Source organism: Schistocerca nitens, chromosome 5 (genome assembly GCF_023898315.1).
Source record: "Schistocerca nitens isolate TAMUIC-IGC-003100 chromosome 5, iqSchNite1.1, whole genome shotgun sequence".
In the NCBI taxonomy this organism is placed as follows: Eukaryota; Metazoa; Arthropoda; class Insecta; order Orthoptera; family Acrididae; genus Schistocerca; species Schistocerca nitens.
Window position 1 is genome coordinate 109,113,445 of NC_064618.1, and position 21,767 is coordinate 109,135,211.

The window sequence follows — 21,767 nt, forward strand, 5'->3', positions numbered from 1 at the left end:
GATAAAAATTTTGCTATAACGTGTACGTCGGTAGGAATTACTTCGTATAGATTCATATTAATCTTTGGGTACCATTATTATAATCACACTGTTAATTTTGTCTGGTTTAAATTACTCGATATCAGTGATGGCTCCGTCCAGTATCAGAGCAGTGCGGGGCCATATTGTTTCAAATTTCGGGATATTTACTATTAATTATGTCAATGTTCATGAAATTTTCTTCAGTGAGGACCCTAACGGAGGTTTTTCGGTCACGTCACCGTCTTCTGGAATGAATGTAATCATTTTCGGGAATTTTGTTGACATGTCGAATGATTCATGTGCTTAATACATCATTCTGTACGTGACATAATATTTGAAAATATTAGCTCTATCGGTTTTGTTGTTTTGGGGAAAACAGAAATTCAGCTGGCGAGACGGAATTCGGACTTCAAAGCCGTAATTCGCTAATTATTCTCCTCCTCTCGGATTGCAGTGCAGCCATCTGATATCTGAGCGTTATATAGACGAGAGGAATTCTCAAATGTATATTTCGAGTTTGAACTCTTTACGCGCATTCAGCGCAGAATGCGGCGTAAACAGCAGGACAGGCCAACCTCGCTGAGGCTGTTACAAAATATCTCTCATTTCCCAGCGGCGTTTCTAATTACAAAGCATCAGCAAAAACCTAAAAGAGCTCTTTGTGTTTCGTACATTTCATTATTTTCTGCATTCATTTTAATAATCGGCAACAGGGGTAATTATTTCGTATTTCGCCGTAGTTTCGCCCAGCGATAAGTTTCCATGTAAAATAAGACAGCAAAATTTTTGCTGCATAGTTCCGACTACTGTTTCAACAGCTGTGTTCCTCACTACAATGAACAAGAAAAAATGTTACTCTTTGTCCCACCGTATGCGTATAGTGAGCAATGATTACTATTTGTGATATCCTGCTGTTTTTTGGTTATTCCTCATCTGCATCTCGTAGCAAGTAACACACACTTTCAGACAAAAAGAAAAAAAGACAAACCACGAAGGAAATTTCTGGATGTGATATACATGGACGCACAAAGGAAATGATTACAGTATCAGCAAAAGTGGATAATTTCTTCAGCAGGAAGATCTTCACAGACTGAGCACGTTGTTCCACCTCTGGTCCCTACGAAAGCAGTTACTCGGCATGGCAATGATCTCACCCTGAAGGATATCGTGCCATATTCTCTCCAGCTGGCGCTTTAGTTCGACAAAATCCCGAGATGGTTGCAGAACCCTGCCAATAATAATAAAAAGGGAGAGAGCCAGCGATGACCGAGGCAGCGTTTGGCGAGGCACGAAGGCAGGCCGTTACAACTTTCGCTGTGTGCGGGCGGGCAGTATCTTGCTGTAATGTAAGATAAGAATGGCTTCCATGAAGGGCAACAAAACTGGGCGTAGAATATCGTCCATGCACTGCTGTGCTGTGAGTGTGCCGCAGATGGCAACCAAAGAGGTCTTGCTGTAAATGCTATCTGGGGCGTCTCCAGGCACGTCTTCGCTCGTAATAGGGCTTCAGTTCGAAGCAGGACTCATGAGGGGAGACAATTCTATTCCAGTCAATGAGATCCCAGAACGAAGACCTGTCTGGAGATGTCCCGGATAGCGCTGGGATACCAACGTGACTGTCGCCCGCCAGGAGGCCCGAAATCCCGCAGTGATCTACACTACTCACCATTAGAATTACTACACCAAGAAGAAAGGCAGATGATACACGGATATTCATTGGACAAATGTATTATACTAGAACTGGCATGTGATTACATTTTCACGCAATTTCGGTGCGTAGATCCTAAGAAATCAGTACCCAGAACAACCACCTCTGACCGTAATAAAGGCCTTGATGCGCCTGGGCATTGAGTCAAACAGAGCTTGGATGGCGGGTACAGGTACAGCTGCCCATGCAACTTCAACACAGTACCACAGTTCATCAAGGGTAGTGACTGTCGTATTGTGACGAGCCAGTTGCTCGGCCACCATTGACCAGACGTTTTCAATTGGTGAGAGATCTGGAGAATGTGCTGGTCAGGGCAGCAGTCGAACATTTTCTGTATCCAGAAAGGCCCATACATGACCTGCAACACGCGATCGTGCATTATCTTGCTGAAATATAGGGTTTCGAGGGGATCGAATGAAGGGTAGAGCCACGGGTCGATCTGAAATGTAACGTCCACTGTTCAAAGTGCCGTCAATGCGAAGAAGAGGTGACCGAGACGTGTAACCAATGGCACCCCATATAATCACGCCTGGTATTACGCCAGTATGGCGATGTCGAATACACGCTTCCAATGTGTGTTCACCGCGATGTCGCCAAACACGGATGCGACCATCATGATGCTGTAAACAGAACCTGGATTCATCAGAAAAAATGACGTTTTACCATTTGTGCACCCAGGTTCGTCGTTGAGTTCACCATCGCAGGCGCTCCTGTCTGTGATGTAGCGTCAAGGGTAATCGCAACCATGGTCTCCGAGCTGATAGTCCATGCTGCTGCAAACGTCGTCGAACTGTTAGTGCAGACGGTTGTTGTATTGCAAACGTCCCCCTCTGTTGACTCAGGAATCGAGACGTGGCTGCACGATCCGTTACAGCCATGTGGATAAGATGCCTGTCATCTCGACTGCTAGTGATACGAGGCCGTTGGGATCCAGCACGGCGTTCCGTATTACCCTCCTGAACCCACCGATTCCATATTCTGCTAACAGTCATTGGATCTCGACCAACGCGAGCAGCAATGTCGCGATACGATAAACCGCATAAGCGATAGACAACGATCCGACCTTTATCAGAGTCGGAAACGTGATGGCACGGATTTCTCCTCCTTACACGAGGCATCACAACTACGTTTCACCAGCCAATGCCGGTAAGCTGCTGTTTGTGTATGAGAAATCGGTTGGAAACTTTCCTCATGTAAGCACGTTGTAGGTGTCGCCACCGGAGCCAACCTTGTGTGAATCCTCTGAAAACCTAATCATTTGCATATCAAATCATCTTCTTCCTGTCAGTTAAATTTCGCGTCTGTAGCTCGTCATCTTCGTGGCGCAGCAAATTTAATGGCCATTAATGTACATATACATGTACGTGATTTCTCTGCTATTCAGAATTAAGTGCCTGGTAGAGGGTTCAATGAACCACCTTCAAGCTGTCTCTCTATCGTTACACTCTCGAACGGCGCGCGGGAAAAACGAGCACTTAAATTTTTCTGCGCGAGCCCTGTTTTCTCTTATGTTATCGTGATGATCATTTCTCCATATGCATGTGGGTGCCAACAGAATGTTTTCGCAATCGGAGGAGAAAACTAGTCATTGCAATTTCAGGAGAAGATACGGTCGCAGCGAAAAACGCCTTTGTTTTAATGATTGTCATTTCAATTCATGTATCATGTCTGTGGCACTATGTCCCCTATTTCGCGATAATACAAAACGAGCTGCCCTTCTTTGAACTTTTTCGATGTCATCCGTCAGTCCCGCCTGATGCGGATCCCACACCGCACAGAAATGCGCGAGGATAGGGGGAACAAGCGTGGAGTAAGCAATGTTTTGCACCTTCTAAGGGTTCTGCCAATGAATCGCAGTCTTTGATTTGCTCTACCCTCAACATTATGTATGTGATCGTTCCAATTTAGTTTATTTTCAATTGTAATCCCTAAGTATTTACGTGAATTTACAGCCGTCAGGTTTGTGTGACTTATCACGTAATCGAAGCTTATGGGTTATGTTTTGAGTATTCATGTGAATAACTTCAGACTTTTCTTTATTCAGGGTCAATAGCCACTTTTCGCACCATACAGATATCTTATCTAAATCATTTTGCAAGTCGTTTTGGTCATCTGATGACTTTACAAGACGGCAAATGACTGCATCACCTGCAAACAATCTCCCTGAGATTGTCTCCTACGTCGTTAATATATAGCAGTAACCCTTCCTTGGGGAACGCCGGATATTGCTTTTGTTCTACTCGATGTCTTTCCGTCTATTACTGTGACCATGCTGATAGGAAAAACACGAATACAGTCGCACAACTGAGGCGATGTTCCATAGGCACGCAGTTTGGTTAGACGACGCTTGTAAGGAACTGTGTCGAAAGCCTTCTGGAAACCAAAAAACAAAGAAAAAACAAAAACAAGAAAAAACAAAAAAAGTGGAATCAATTTGACATCCCCTGTTGATAGCACTCATTACTTGATGAGTATAAAGAGCTAGTTGTGTTTCACAAGAGCGACATTTTTTAAATCCGTACTGACTACGTGTCAATATATCGTTTACTTCGAGGTAATTCATAATGTTCGAACACAGTATATGTTCCAAAATCATACTGCAAATCGACGTACGTGATGTGGGCCTGTAATTCAGCGGATTACTCCTGTTTCCTTTCTTCGGGATTGGTGTGACTTGAGCAGTTTTCCAGTCTTTTGGTACAAATCTTTCTAGTATGGTCTGGGGTGTCATTTCTTATCATAGGGGAGATCTCTGGTGGTCGTCCGCGGCACCCCTACCCCTACAGCAGACCGAAACGTCGACGATATTCTACGGGGTTTGTTGCTCTTCATGGTACGCCATCCTGGGCTTAAATTACAGCAAAACACTTTTAAATACCTTGTGGGAGTGAACAGTGATCAAAATGTTACAAATATTTACTATCAAAAACAGTCTTGATCACAATTTATTAATTATGGTGTCCGCTTTCGACCACTACTGTGGTCATCTTGAGACCAATGAGTAAGGACCTCCTTCTGCTGGAGAATTTTGATAATTTACTTATATGAAACTGAAATTACGCAAAACTGATTTTAGACAAACTGGAGTTTACGTGCACAAACATTTTGTAGGTGGTTCAGTACTACAACATGGGGACCCCAGATCCCTTCTGATGACGACAGAGACACTATCTACGTCCTACGTCACTTCATAAACTACGTTTTCTCCTCACACCCTACTACAAGAAGGGTAACTTAGCATAATGTGCATCTCGGAAATGAATAAAAATATCAAGAAACTTTTTATTATTCTTCGAGACTGGTATTTTAGGAATTTATCATAAAAATTTCAGTCATTTGCGGTGCATAGCCGCCTTGTAATCCGCGGTTCGGTTTTTATACCCAAAAGATCTGTCCGAGTATTTCTCGATAATGGATAAAGATTTTTCAAAACGGGAAGATAGTACTTCTAGTCAAATGCCCTAGAGAATATAGCATTAAAACTTTAGCAATTTCCTGCGGTTAGTTATTTAGGTATCCGCTACTGATGCGAAAGAAATGGAGAAAAACACTCTTTTCGGGTTTCCACGAGATCCGCCCTAGAATTAAATGGTACCGCGAGAGGTCCCTTTAGGCGCACCGTTGACAACATCTAGTGCAAAAAGAAACAACGACTTTGCTCCACTTACCTATGATGTAGGAAGTGTCCCATATACAAAAAAGCATTCCGCGATGTGCGGTGGTTACAGTAAGACGACCCTTCTTTTGGGTATACAAAGGCTCGCTACTTATCCGAAACACTTGACCCTACCTGTCCATCACGAATATAACCAACGCATGCTGTCGCATACATAGCGATCAGTCGGCGCAACTTTAAAAGTTGTAACTGTGCTTTTATGCTATGTGGCACAGTAAACATTCATCGACACCAATTTTAATTAATTTGTTACTACATTACCAACAAGTAAGAAATATAATACAATAGGTCAATAAATTGCATCAAACAGGCTGCACAGCTGATCCCAGTTTTTCACCCATGTGTGCTACAGCACTGGCATTGAACTGTCGCTCAGTCGATGCCTTGACTCACTTAGGCCATGTCCTTCCTGCGTCACGTGACAGTCAAGGAAGGCGTCCTTCCCACCTACAGTTGTCAAGTTTCAGGCTTTAGCCGTTTGTGTCCAGCTCGAGCCGGTTATTTACGCCATCTTAAGGAACACTACTGGCGATTAAAATTGCTACACCAAGAAGATTTTCACGCAATTTGGGTGCATAGATCCTGAGAAATCAGTACCCAGAACAACCACCTCCGGCCGTAATAACGACCTTGATACGCCTGGGCATTTAGGCAAACAGAGCTTGGATGGCGTGTACAGGTACAGCTACCCATGCAGATTCAACACGATACAAGTTCATCAAGGGTAGTGACTGGCGTATAGTGACGAGCCAGTTGCTCGGCCACCATTGACCAGACGTTTTCAATTGGTGAGAGATTTGGAGAATGTGTTGGGCAGGGCAGCAGTCGAACATTTTCTGTATCCAGAAAGGACTGTACAGGACCCGCAACATTCGGTCGTGCATTATCCTACTGAAATTTAGGGTTTCGCAGGGATCGAATGAAGGGTAGAGCCACGGGTCGTAACACATCTGAAATGTAACGTCCACTGTTCGAAGTGCCGTCAATGCGAACAAGAGGTGACCAAGACGTGTAACGAATGGCACCCATACCATCACGCCCGGTGATACGCCAGTATAGCGATGACGAATACATGCTTCCAATCAGCGATCGCTGCGATGTAGCCAAGCACGGATGCTACCTTCATGATGCTGTAAACAGAACCTGGATTCAATCTAAAAAACGACGTTTTGCCATTCGTGCACCTAGGTTCGTCGTTGAGTACACCATCGCAGGCGCTCCTTTCTGTGATGCAACGTCAAGGCTAACCGCAGCAATGGTCTCCGAGCTCATAGTCCATGCTGCTGCAAACGTCGTCGAACTGTTCGTGCAGATGGTTGTTGTCTTGCAAATGTCCCCATCTGTTGACTCGGGGGTCGAGACGTGGCTGCACGATCCGTTACAGCCATGCGGATAAGACGCCTGTCATCCCGACTGCTAGTGATACGAGGCCGATGGGATCCAGCACGGCGTTCCGCATTACCCTCCTGAACCCACCGATTCCGTATTCTGATAACAGTCATTGGATCTCGACCAACGCGAGCAGCAATGTCGCGATACGATAAACCGCAATCGCGATAGGCTACAATCCGATCTTTATCAATATCGGAAACGTGATGGTACGCATTTCTCCTCCTTACACGAGGCATCACAACAACGTTTCACCAAGCAACGCCGATCAACCGCTGTTTGTGTATGAGAAATCGTTTGGAATCTTTCTTCCCGGCGGATGTCCGAGTCCCCCTCGGGCATGAGTGTGTGTGTTTGTCCTTAAGATAATTTAGGTTAAGTAGTGTGTAAGCTTAGGGAAAAATTTAGGCATTGGCGGTGATCGAACCCGGGACCGAAGACGCTTTTGATTATGAATCAAAGACGCTACCCCTAGACCACGGGTACTGAGTCAGTCAGTAGACTGATGCCCAAAAAAAAAGCTTAGATACTGATGACCTCAGCAGTTAAGTCGCATAAGATTTCACACACATTTGAACATTTTTGAAACTTTCATGTCAGCACGTTGTAGGTGGCGCCACCAGCTTCAACCTTGTGCAAAAGCTCTGAAAAGCTAATCATTTGCATATCACAGCATCTTCTTCTTGTCGGTTAAATTTCAAGTCTGTAGCACGTCATCTTCGTGGTGTAGCAATTTTAATGGTCAGTAGTGTAAATGGTACCTCGAGAGGTCCCTTTAGGCGCACCGTTGACAACATCTAGTGCAAAAAGAAACAACCACTTTGCTCCATTCACCTACGCTGGAGGAAGTGTCTGACATACAAAAATGCATCCTGCACTGTGCGGTTGTTACAGTAAAACAACTCTTCTACTGGGTACACAAAGGCTCGTTAGCTACCCGAAACATTTGACCCTACCTGTCTATCATGAATAGAACCAGTGCATGCTGTCGCATGCATAGCGATCAGTCGGTGGAACTTAAAAGTTGTAACGACGCTTTTATACCATGAAGCACAGTAAACATTCATCGACACCAGATTAAAGTAATTTGTAACAGCATTACCAACAGATAAGAAATATCTTAGAAGTAATACAATAGGTCAATAAATAGCAGCAAACTGGCAGCACAGTTAATCCCAGGCTTTCACCCATGTGTGCTACAGCACTCGCATGGAACTGTCGCCTTGACTTGCTTTGGCCGTATCCTTCCCGCGTCACGTGACAGTCAAGTACGGCGCCCTTCCCACCTAGGGTTGCCAAGTGTCAGGCTCTAGCCGGTTATGTCCGCCTTCTTAAGCTATTTCCTGCCATATATCTTAAAGTGCAGCCAGCACTGCCTTTGTTAGGCTTTTCTGTGATGGAGACGATCATGTACAACTAAGAATAGATCCAAAGCAACGACGTAAGTGCGAGGAAGAACGAGATATACTCTAAGTATAAGCGCGTCCAAGGCTTCCATTCACTCCCTTGTTGACCATTGTGTTGTGGCAGTTGGAGATTCCGAAACGAAAGCCGAAGTTTTAAAATTCACCTTTACGAGATCGTTCATACACTAGAAGCGTACAAACATACCGTCATTTTACCATCGTGTAGACTCCTGTATGGGCGACATACAAATAAGCATGCCTGAGTGGAGAAACAACTGAAAGATTTGAAAGCAAACAAATCAGCAAGTCTGGATGGAATTCCAGTTCGATTTTACAAAGAGTGCTCTACGGCATTGGCCCCTTACCTAGCTTGCATTTATGGTGCATTTCTCGCCCAGAACAAAGTCCCAAGCTACTGAAAAAAAGCGTAGGTGACTCCAGTATATAAGAAGGGTAAAAGCACGGACCCTCAGAATTAGAGACCAATATCCTAAATTCGGTTTCCTGCGGAATGCATGTACATATTCTCAGGTCGAATATAATAAACTTCCTCCAGACTAAGAAGCTTATGCCCACGTATCATCATGGTTATAGAAAGCCTCGCTCATGCGAAACTCAGCTTGACCGTTTCTCGCGCGATATACTGCGATGTATGGATGAAGGGCAACAGGCAGATTCCATATTTCTAGATTTCCGAAAAGCATACGACACGGTGCCCCATTACAGGCTGTTAACGAAGGTACGAGCATGTGAAATAAGTTCACAGATATGAGGGTGGCTCGAATACTTCTCAAATAGTAGAACCTAGGATGTTGTCCTCGACGGCGAGTGTTCATCAAAGACAAGTTTATCGTAAGGAATGCCCCACGGAAGTATGATAGGACCGCTGTTGTTCTCTGTAGACAGAAACGATTTTTCTGACAGGGTGGGCAGCAATCTGCAGTTGTTCGCTGATGATGCCGAGGTGTACGGTAAGGTGTCGGAGCTGAGTGACTATAGGAAGATACAAGACGACTTAGTGTGAACAATGGCAGCTAGCCCTAAATGCGGAAAAAAGTAAGTCAGTGGGGATGAGTAGTCAGAACAAACCAATAATGTTCGGATACAGCATTACTAGCGTCCTGATTCACGCAGTCAAGTCGTTTAAATATCTGGGCGTAACGCTGCAAAGCGATACGAGGTGGAACGAGCATGTGAGAACTGTGATGGGGAAGCCGAATGGTCGAATTCGGTGTATTGGGAGAATTTTGTGGAAAAGAGTGGTTCATCCGTAAAGGAAACAGCATATAGGACGCTGGTGCGACATATTCTTGAGTACTTCTCGAATGTTTGGGATCCGTACCAGGTCGGACTGAAGGAAGACACCGAAGCAATTCAATGGCGGGGTGCTAGATTTGTTACCGGTAGATTGGAACAACACATAAGTGCTCCGGAGAATCCCTGGAGGGATGACGACGTGCTTTTCGAAAATCACTATCGATAAAATTTAGAGATGAAGATGACTGACGAAAGATTCTACTGCCGCCAACATACATTGCGCGTAAGGACCATAAAGATAACATGTGAGAAATTAGGGCTCATACGGAGGCATGCAGACTGTCGTTTTTTCCTCGCTCTATTTGCGAGTGGAAATGGAAAGGGAATGACAAATAGTGGTACAGGGTACCTTCTGCCACGCGCCGTACGGTGGCTTGCAGAATATCTATGTAGTTGTAAATGGACATACAGATGTACTAGCCAGAGTTATTCTTATGCCTCTTTCCAGTTTTTTCCTTCGTCCACCGTACAAGCTCAGAACCCAGTGTCACGACTACGCTACGGGCCGAGTGTCAGAGGCAAAGTAGAATATACCGGTCATCCGATGCAATCCCGTCCCACGACTAGAGCATCACTGCTGCCCATGTTGAGATACGCAATGAGGCAATCGACTACTGTTTGCAATTCGTTGATAACGTAACGGAAACACTGGAGCAAAATTTTTGTCCACTCGAAGTCCTCGAAATTTGAAGGCAGCTATGAGAGACACATCAATATGCGATCGTGGAATTTAGAGTGAACATGAATAACAGGTACGTACAAAATTGCGAGTGAAAATCGTATATATATGCATTTGGCACTCAGTTAAAGAAATGTCAGTGGATGACATTTCCTGACGTTCCTACCTTTGTCTAGGGACAACCTGAATATAGATGATAGTAAATTCTTTCATTAGTGGCAAAATATCGTGAAATTTATGGAAGAAATGAAAGACGACTCTGACTTTACAAGATCTTTCGGCACATGAATAGTGGACAGCGTATTTCAAATGAAGGAATAATCGAAAATTTTGTTCGGAATGGTTGAGATTGGCAGAATATTACCTTGCAATTCCAGACCACAAAGCCAACGTCGGAAGGATGTCATCTTCCATAACCGCCTAAAGGGCAAAAGAACGTCACAAACTGGAAACGGACACAATCACTAAGATAATGTTGCTGTCGCGTAGTTTACAATGATTTGTTCAAGAGTTCCACGAAATGATTTCGCAGAAAAATAACATTTACAATGAGGTGGTTTAAAATGAGACATATTAATTAAGGTCCATCGTTAATTCTTTGTAAGTCTGAATGTAACTGCCAGAGTTATTGAATATATTTCTGTTTTCCGTCTCAGAAGAGTAGATAATTGTTTATTGTTTACTGAAGAAATTTGAGATTATCTACGAAGAAGATTGAGCATTAGGAAGACTCATCACTCAGTTGCTATTAAAACTGCCAAATTATAAGGCTGTTTACTGATTTTTTTTTAAATTTTAAGAACATTTAAGGTTGACCTCGGAAATATCTGACTATAATTAATTATTATCAAACGATTGACAGTTCGCAATTGACTTTATTACTGTTTAAAACAAACATTCCGTCTTTTTATTAAAAATGTCTGTCAAAATACAACGCCGAGTCCTGTTTTTCTATTTTTGTACCATTGAACTAATGGTTAAAATGGCTCTGAGCACTATGGGACTCAACTGCTGAGGTCATTAGTCCCCTAGAAGTTAGAACTAGTGAAACCTAACTAACCTAAGGACATCACAAACATCCATACCCGAGGCAGGATTCGAACCTGCGACCGTAGCGGTCTTGCGGTTCCAGACTGCAGCGCCTTTAACCGCACGGCCACTTCGGCCGGCGTACCATTGAACTGCACGATGTTTAGATGAGCCAACCGGGATTTGCCAAATTCGACACCACAACTCAGGCCAGTTTCACTTCTTGCAGCTCACGGACTCATTACGTAATATTAATACAATATAGAAATCTTGCTGCTTTTGAAACTTCGTATTGCTGCGGGTGGCTCACTCTGCTAATAATTCGTAATTTAGGATTCGTTATTTCGCGCACTACTCTGTCCACATGGTTTCCTTGGACTGCAGTGCAGCACACTACACAACTGTTTAATGATTGGCAACAGATACTGCTCAGCAGTACCACATGTAACTTTGGTAAACGGAAGCCACTGAACTGTACATGACCAAGTCATCGAAGGAAACTTAGGGGAAAACGTTGTGTAATGTTCTTCTACACTGATAATAGCGTGTGTCATGAACAACACGCCAAAAGTCCCCACCGCTGGGGTGTTGTTGCGGTAAGGAGGGCGGCCCTTAAAGGTCACTTTTTTATCTTTTTCTTGAATAACCGAGGCTTCTATCGAAAACGTTTCCCAACACAAAATTAAACTTTCGTTAATATTCCTAAAAAATATGCCATTCTTTTCCTCTCGGACTAATAATTTCCGTGTTCCAGGATATCGAAAAAATCGCAGGTATTATAAATACATTGTTTACCTGAGAGCTATTTTTGAATTTGAAAAATGCAATCTTCTTAAAGAAGAGTTTTATTTGCACAGATCCCAAAAAATAGATATATGTACAACTAGTTTCAGCAATTTAAGTTGCCATCTTCAGATCTGAAAAAGGGGAACACACTTTTTTAAAATATTTAAACAGACTAATAATCAATATTCCTTACAACGAAAAAAATTTTCAATTGCGTGTGTTATATACGTACTGTATACTGTGATGCCCCGAGTCTGGGAATTATTCTTTTTGGGGTTAAATGCTTTTAAAGTTTTCCTTGAATACACCCAAGTACTGTTGGGAAATTAGTTCGTGAAATATTCCATGAGTTCTGAGACTAGCTCTTTCGTTTGCGATTTAAATTACAGCGAAGTTACCCACATTTACTTTAATAATCATGAATTGAGCCTTGCATCTAATTATTATGACTGCTTGGCATAAAAGCTATTACAAAGAATGATCAAAAGGAAAAAATCTCGTATCGATAAGTGTCCATAAATACGTCTACGTGAGGTACCTCCTGCTGTACCACAAAATCAACTACGCCGTTGTAAATGATTATCACTGGAAATATTTCTCACTATTGGGTTAACAGTGCATTGCCAATAGTTTCATAAAAATGCTTCTAAACGAACGCACGCTATTCTCTTCTAGAACGCATCACCCTGTGCTCCCACCCCGTTGCCACATTGCAGTTGTAGGCGTTCTTGTTAGCAGTGTTAGAGAGCACAGGAGGTCATGCAACTCGTTTCTTAATAGGGCAAGGGAGAGTGGGGAGTGGGAGGGGCTGAAACGTGTGGGAAATTTACATGGAAGGAACTGGAGTCCGATGAAAGATCCGCCATTGTGTCCCACAAAAAGAGGACTAGGACACATGGGCCTCCATTTGTTTCCCTTTCACAACCAATAGGCTCCCAATATCTCGAACTAGTTACGTACCTTGCTTGAACTCAGAGTTCACCAGTCTCGGAAAAATCTGCACCTATGTATGTTCCAATGCTAAGGCAAAAAGATTAGTTTCTTAACAGTTCGTTATTCCTACCGCTTCCGGCCAATGACAGCTTGATACATACATACAGGAATTTAGAATTTTAGAATTAAACAGGCAAGTTCTCAGCTAGGCAGCGATAAGTATTAGTTGTTTTCATTCACGCACAGCAAGAAATTTAATCAGGATTGTGCGTACTGTACTCCTTTTTACAATTGTCTTGATGACATTATTTTACAATTTGATCAAAGAATGAATAGATAAAGGGTGCCCCAGGGATCAGTGATGGGGCCACTGCTGTTCCTTATTTAAATAAATGATATGTCGTCTAGTGTTAGAGACAATTCTAAAACATTTCTGTTTGCTGATGACACTAGCTTGGTAGTAAAGGATGTTGTGTGCAACATTGGCTCTGTTTTAAATAGCGCAGTTACGACATGGCTTTTGGAAAATAACCAACACTAAATCGCAGTAAGACTGATCTTTACAGTTTCTAACACGCAACTCAATAAAACCCGACTTTTTAATTTCACAGATTGGTCATATGATTAGTGAAACTGAACAGTTCTATAATCTAGGTATTCAGATAGATTGTAAACGGTCGTGGAAAGCCCACGTTCAGGATCTTGTTTAAAGACTTAATGCTACCACATTTACTGTTCGAACGGTATCTGAAGTAAGTGATCGTTGGACACTAAAATTAGTCTACTTTGCTTGTTTTCATTCGCTTATGTTATATGCTATTACATTTTAGGGTAACTCTTCCCGTTCTCAAAGGATATTTTTAGCTCAGAAACGGGCAGTTGGGGTAAGTGGTGTAAGTTCACGAACCTCTTGTCGACCTCTGATCACTAGTCTCGGTATTCTGACAATGGTCTCTCAAAATATACATTCTATACTCTCGTCTCTCGGTAACAGTATCAGCTTATTCCCAAGAATTAGCAGCTTTCACACAGTTAATACTTGACAGAAATATAATCTGCATTTGGATCGCACTTCCTTGACTCTTCTGCAGAAAGGTGTGCTATATACTGCTGCATCCATTTTGAATAAGCTACCACAAGATTTCGAAGATCTTAGCAGTAATCCAAGCGTTTTGAAATTGAAACAGAAGAGTTTCCTCATGGGTCACTCCCATCCTGTCGAGGAGTTCCTTGAAAAATTAAGCTGATTCCTATGCTGTAGTGGTGATTGTGTTTACTTAAGCTTATGGCTTGTCTTTTTTTTGTTTTCATGAACATTTTATTTTATCTGTTTTTACTTTTAAGTCGTAATTTCATGTACTGACACGTTCCATGACCTTGGAGATTTGCTCCTCAGTTTGGTCTTGCGGAACTAGACGTGTGAAATAAAGATAAAAAATATTAATGTTAATAATACACTGGTGTGCAGAACGCAAGGATGAAAGTAACTTGCGTATCATGTGTCACAGAGAGAAATACGAAAAGAAAATAATTACGCTGCAGTCACCTCGATTCATGACTGGACAGTACGAAACCTGGTACATGGTTCTTAATAGGCTTGTGATCACCAGTGACGGGAATGTGTGCCCTGCAGCGCGCACCCATGCCGGGCACAAGGTTGCTAAGCAGTTCTTCTGGTAGGATGTTCCATTCCTCCACCAGCTCGATTGCCGAGTGCTGCCTGGTCGGTGGTGCATTTGGGACTGTTGCAAGCATCTGACGCCTGCTCGACTGGATTCTAGTGGAACAACGGACTGGGAAGCTCCTCGCTGAATGTTCTCTCAATCAAAGGGCACCTCCACCTGCGTTGTCCGATGCACTGTATTCCATACAAAATAAGCCAGGGCCGAATACACCCCTGAAGAGAAGCACGCGAGGAATGTTTACAATGTCACAACAACACTGACCAGCGAGTATACCACGGTCGAAGATTATGAGCACACAAGCACTTGTAACATTTAGTCAACCACCACCAAATCTTGACAACCATGAGCGCAGTGACTTTCAAATCTGTGAACACAGTACATCACAGATCAGTGATATTGTGGCACAGTAGTCCTTCCCCATGGGCAGGTGGGTCAGTTCTCGGAACAGGAGGCTACTCAGCAAATAGACTGGTCAGCCCGTTTCCCCGAATTTAATCACTTCGATCGCTACTGCGATACGTTGGAGGGGCGTACTGCAGTAAGTCCACGAGCTCCATCGACCATCCAGCAATTGTCGACCGTATTGGTGAAGGATTACAACGCCCTACCATATCGACTGCTTACCATCTCTGTGGCAAGTATGAGAGCATATTGCAGAGCTTTCTCTGCCATCCATGGTGATCACACGCCCTGCCCTGTTATGTCTAAAAGACCATCATAATTCTCGATGACTTAAGCGCCATTATTGTCTTGGAAGAAAAGTGTCATTTATTTTCGCCTCATTACATATTTCTTCTAATTACGTATGGTCCAAGTCTCGTCCAGCTACGTCACTTAGCAGTAACATTTACTGCGAGACTTACTTTCGTCCTTAAGAATTGTACACCAGCGTGTTATTATTATTACTGTAAGAAATACTTTAGACCGTTCAATAGAGATTTAACCTCGTATCAGGCGTAACCCTTATTTCACACAAGAGGTCACTTAATTTAGAGATTTACGTTTTGTTGTCATTATTCGTTGTCGAACAGATTTTTTTTTCCCTCCGCAGCTACTGAAATAAGAAAATGTGCCAGTCACTTACTTTTAATGTCGACAACTACCTCCTCACCAGTCTCGCTTACCTGTCGTAGTAGTAATCCCTGAAAAAGAGAAAGATGGCATTAGTCTCGGCCAATACTTTGCAAATGCACATATGTAGTGGTTGACCTACTCATGAACTGTATATTGCTGATTTGGAGGAAGCTGTGACCTAGTGTACACGCTTTCTGTAAATACCTTCAGTCTCTATCCTTAACATTGTCACTCATTATCCTTATGGTTTTACTCGGCATGCATTACATACTGATAATGTGCGAACTTTTCTACTTGCACTACTGAGAAACAAAATAGTGTCTGAGATGATTTTAAAAACCAACATGCTGCAATCTTGTTGTGTAAAGCCACAATCCCATAAGTGCACCTTCAGAAAAATGTTAATTTTTAGACCGTTTATTTACTTTGATGTAACGGAATGTGGTCGATGGAAATTACATATAGCCACGGGCTTTGGTGAAACATGGAGAATAAACGTTGTGTCCGTCATGAGAAGTTCTGAAAACTGTGTTTCACATTTTTCCTCTAAAGAAAGCTTATCATGTTCAGGGATTTCTTCTGAAGGAAGACTGTCTAAAGACTGGAAGATAAACGCCATTTGAAATATATGAATGGGAAGTAGGGACCTCACGAGTGTTAATGACTCCGTGTCGAGGATCATATAGGCAAGTTTCTAATATTTTACCATGAATGTGGTTTTGGAGATTTTCTGGCGTGTGTAACGGACGATTGTGGATGTGCAGCGGAGAAGTAAAGAATGTCTTTTCCTGCTCAGTATTTCGGCGTAATGAATGCTCATCTTTATCAAGTTTTGATACATGGAAACGTTCCGACGAACTACGCTCTCGACTGCACTCTCTGGGAGAATCACCACACGTAACAAAAGGAGTATGGCAAATGGAACGGCTGGAACTGTATAAAAGTCATTAAAGAAACGGGGACATGTCTGTTGTCCACACAACAAACTTACTTATCTGAAGAAGCTGGTGTAACGAATCTGAAGTATAATTCGCTGACGAAACAATAACATTTAATAGGCAATGATTTTAACCAGACACTAAACCTCTATTATTTGCCAAAGAAAGCTAGAAAATAGCCTTAATCAATGTATGTAACCGTGATATTTTCTGCATGTTTTAGACTTACAAAACGCACTGATGATGGTGATATTTGTCGCCGAAACTAGTTTGGGAAAATAAACAAATAAAAGAATAACAAGGTGTTTTGCATCAATGCGGACTCAATTTCTGATATTGTTGTTTTTGGAGTGTCCATGGATTGATCAAAACACAGTGCAACGCAACAGTACATGCACTTGACAAGGACAATTTGTGGAAACGCCGCATCATTCTCGGTGCATCCTCCGCAATACAACAGCACAAAATCGGAAGCCACAAAGATCACGTTATTCGGATCTTTGCTCGAAAGTAGATAAAAGGATAAAGTCAAAACAAATTTTTTTATACAACATACTTTTTCCGTTGTGGAGATGGTTTAAAGTGGATGTAAATGTAGCACGTAAAAAGCCAGCGGGGAGCTTTTTGAAGCACGCCACTTCTACATATCAGACTAGTGGAAAACTGTTTCAAAGACGAATACATGTAATTAATGGTCGTACTGTTCTTTTGTAAAAGCTTCATCCGTTGCCACGATATAAGCAACATAGTTCGAATGACAATAAAAAGACACCGGATCATTCGTCACATGAGTCAGCAAAAGTCTGCGCCGGTTGCGATGCTATGGTGGCGTAACGTCAAAATTATGATAGGGTAAAAGTTTGGAACGAGGATGAAAAATGCACAAAAGAATGCGAATATGTCTTTGCTGTGTCTAGACAAGACAGTCTAGACACAAGGGAGGTAGCCGAAAGGGCACGCGTCAACTCAAGCCGTCTTGCGTTAAGTCTGAAACAGGATACGTGATGAAAGCTATAAAGAAAAGAACGGAGCTTCTCGTATACTTAACTTTAATTCTTTGTGGTACATTTCTCTTGATAATACAAGTGAGACTCTCTCCAGATATGGTTAATGGCGCCTTGTTAGGTCGTAGCCATGGACTTAGCTGAAGGCTATTCTAACTGTCTCTCGGCAATTGAGAGAAAGGCTTCGTACGTGTAGTCGCTAGCAATGTCGTCCGTACAACTGGGGCGAGTGCTAGTCAGTCTCTCGAGACCTGCCGTGTGGTGGCGCTCGGTCTGCGATCCTGACAGTGGCCACACGCGGGTCCGACATGTACTAATGGACCGCGGCCGATTTAAGCTACCACCTAGCAAGTGTGGTGTCTGGCGGTGACACCACAGTCTTAGCCAGAGTTAGGCCTGTAGAAGAAGGGAACTGGATTGTTGACTTATCTGGTAGCTTCAAAGACATTGAAATCAAAACGTGTTGACATATTTGAGCCTTCTTTGGAGCCACGCTACTCCCTCTGCACAGTGACTCTCTTTGCTGCTGTTGTCACACCTGCACCTCGCAATGTACAGGTCAAAGTTCCCCATGATCATATGCCCAAAATACGGAAGATTCGCCAGCTACAGAAAACAAAATGTAATATCATATAGCAGACAAGTAATACCTAAAAAAGTTTTTCTTGGGGGATAAATTTTCTGGAAATCTATTTGTTGCTTGGGGGACACTGCAACCGTTTTTTGATTGTTGTGTGTGTGTGTGAGGGGGGGGGGTAGGTCGATGGGTGGGTGGAGAGAGAGTTAATTTTATTCAAAAAATGTTCAAATTTGTGTGAAATCTTATGGGACTTAACTGCTAAGTTCATCAGTCCCTAATCTTACACACTACTTAACCTAAATTATCCTAGGACAAACACGCACACACACACACACACACACACACACACACACACACACACACACACACACACACACATACACCCATGCGCGTTGGAGGACTCGAACCTCCGCCGGAAACAGCCTTAGTTTTATTTTTATCCCAATGGGACCATGTCTCCATCAAACTCACTCCTTGTTACACGTATAGACAAAGGTGTAAACAAATAGCCACAAATGTATGTGTTTCTAGAGATGGAATGCATGTACAACAGGAAATATCCGAGGGTGACAGTGCATCTTTAACAGAAAATGTCCCAGAACGGGGATACATGCATCCAAAACTTTGATGACAACTTGCTTTATATGGCAGTAGTATGTTAGATGATGTGATGGCATATGTCGTGTTATACGACATGACATCATGTTTCGTGTTACTTTACATGACACGATGCATCATTTTGCATACGTGGGCACTAATACTAACTACTGAAAACACGTGAATATGTCAAGATGTTGTGATTTTTATGCCTTTGAAGCTGCCAAATAAGACGAAAACCTAGTTCCCTTCTTTCATATCCCTAATTCTGCCCAGGACATATTCGCCTTTTTCTGTGCAACGACAGGAGCATTTTTCATTGTGGTCAAATACACATCGTCGGATTTAATGTCCCTAAACGAATAAGTTACAGTCGTTTTCATTACTCTATGCTTGTTTTTAATTAATAGGTTTCCAGTTACTCTGAACAGTTGTCTGTACATCTTTCGCGTGTATGTTAACATCTATAACTGATATATTACGTTAAAGCCGTGTCACAAAAGGAATAATGTCGAAAGACATAAACACTGTATGTTAGTAAATCTCCATTCGTACACTATCAGCTACCTGAATTTTCCTCCGGGAAAAGTAGAATCCAAAAGTCGTAGTCTGTTTTCAATTCTACATCTACATCTACATCCATACTCTGCAAGCCACCCGACGGTGTGTGGCGGAGAGTAAATCTATCGGTTCTCCCTTCTATTCCAGTCTCGTATTGTTCGTGGGAAGAAAGATTGTCGGTATGCCTCTGTGTGCGCTCTCATCTCTCTGATTTTATCCTCAAGGTCTCTTCGCGAGATATACGTAGGAGGGAGCAATATGACCTCGGCAGTTTGGTATTGCTCCCAAATGAAGAAATACAAAGGAAAAGGCGAAATACACCTTCAGTGTACGGTACCACTCCCTCACTTATTTCTTTACTTATAATTTTACTGATTCAGAGAAGGAAAATTATGCGGGATATGCATGTGGCTGAAAGAAAAGCAGCAAACAGGAACGAGTCTATTTATGTGACAGAACAGTTTAATTGAATTTGTCGCAGAGCCACCTACGAACTAAGTACGACCGAAATACACGCGGCTGCATTTCAGTTTCTCGACTGAGATCGTGTAATTCCGAAATGTTCACTGTTAACACAACTGACGAGTACTGCCATGCGGTGCAGCCGCGTGGTCTTGGGCGACTTGTCACGGGCCGGGCGGCTACCCCCGTCGGAGGTTCGAGTCGTCCCTCGGGCGTGGGTGTGTGTGTGGTCCTTAGTGTAAGTTAGTTTAAGTCAGATTAAGTAATAAGTAAGCTTAGGGACCGATGACCTCAGCAGTTTGGTACCATAAGACCTTACCATCATTTTGACAAGAATTCACCGTGTACTTTTGCACAATACATTTTTGTACGAAACATACTTCCAGCAGAAACTGTTGGAATTCTTAAAACCATTGAAAATAAGGGCGTTCTCACGAACTTAAACCATTCACTTCCATACTATTTTCGACGTGTGCGCCTCTACAATCACGCAAGGAACTTCTGGTCACAAGTGAGACACGGCAATCGGACACACCTGTAGCGAACACCCTTTTCTCGCTAGAACCGGTCGACTGCCGAACCACAGTATTGCCATCAATTGTCGACAGTGTCCACTTCAATAATAAATTCTGGTGAACTAGAGCTCTTCTAGCGTGGACGTACTGTGCAGTAACACTAGGCAATCGCCTAGAAAAACCAGGGAATTGTGGAAGGGGGTTCTGGGACTGAAGTACCAAAGAAACTGGTATAGACATGAGCATTCAAATACAGAGATATGTAAACCGTTACAGTACGGCGCTGCGGTCGGCAACGTCTATGAAAGACACTAAGGGGCTGCCGCAGTTGTTAGATCGGTTACGCTGCTACAATGGCATTTTATCAAGATTTAAGTGAGCGATGGAAAACTGCGTCTCCGAGGTAGCGATGAAGTGAGGTTTTACCGTACAACCACTTCACGAGTGTACCGTGAATAAGGAATCCGGTGTAACATCAAATCTCTGATATCGCAGCGACCGGGGAAAGATCCTGCAGCAAGGGGACCAATTAAGATTGATGAGAATCGTTCAACGTGTCAGAAGAGCAACCATTCCGAAAATTGCTGCAGATATCAATGCTGGGCTATCAACAAGTGTCAGAGTGCGAACCGTTCAACGAAACATTATCCATAGAACACGCCTATCTCACCACTGACTACTAGTGTTAGACACATACGGTTACTGTCAACAAGTACGGGCATGAAAATGATGTTGTAACAACATCGAAACTAGTTGCCAATAAAGCCAACAATTTAATACAGCTGGAGGAATTACGTAATTTTTAACACATATTACCCATATGGTCTTCTGGAGCCAAAGACCCACTCGTGTACCCTTGATGATTGCGTAGGACAAAGCTTTACACCTCGCCTAGGACTGTCAAAACTGACATTGGACTCTTGATGACTGGAAACATGTTGCCTGGTCGGACGAGTCTCGTTTCAAGTTGTGAACTTAACAGCTGAGGTCATCAGTCCCATAGATATACTTAAGCCTAACTAACCAAACGACATCACACACAACCATGCCCGAGGCAGGATTCGAACCTGCGAGCGTAGCGGTCGTGCGGTCCCAGACTGAAGCGCCTAGAACCGCTCGGATACCCGGCTGGGAGAGGTTACAGGAGAATATGGGCTTGGGACAAAGAATGAGAGAGCAGAAAGACTAACTGCTGGCCATCAAAATTGCTACACCAAGAAGAAATGCAGATGATAAACGGGCATTCATTGGACAAATATAGTATACTAGAACTGACATGTGATTACATTTTCACGCAATTTGAGGGCATAGATCCTAAGAAATCAGTACCCAGAACATCCACCTCTGGCCGTAATAGTGGCCTTGATACGCCTGGGCATTGAGTCAAACAGAGACTGGATGGCGTGT

At 42.9% G+C, this 21,767-nt stretch overlaps 1 protein-coding gene across 1 annotated transcript in view; it reads right to left on the minus strand.

Annotated features, from left to right (window-relative positions):
* LOC126259844 (RNA-binding protein Raly-like) overlaps positions 1-21,767 on the minus strand; it is a 1,182,113-nt gene that overhangs the window by 330,979 nt on the left and 829,367 nt on the right. Inside the window, exon 5 of the mRNA XM_049956900.1 lies at positions 15,754-15,771. Within this exon, the coding sequence (XP_049812857.1) occupies positions 15,754-15,771 (18 nt within the window). The remainder of the gene's footprint in view (positions 1-15,753; positions 15,772-21,767) is intronic.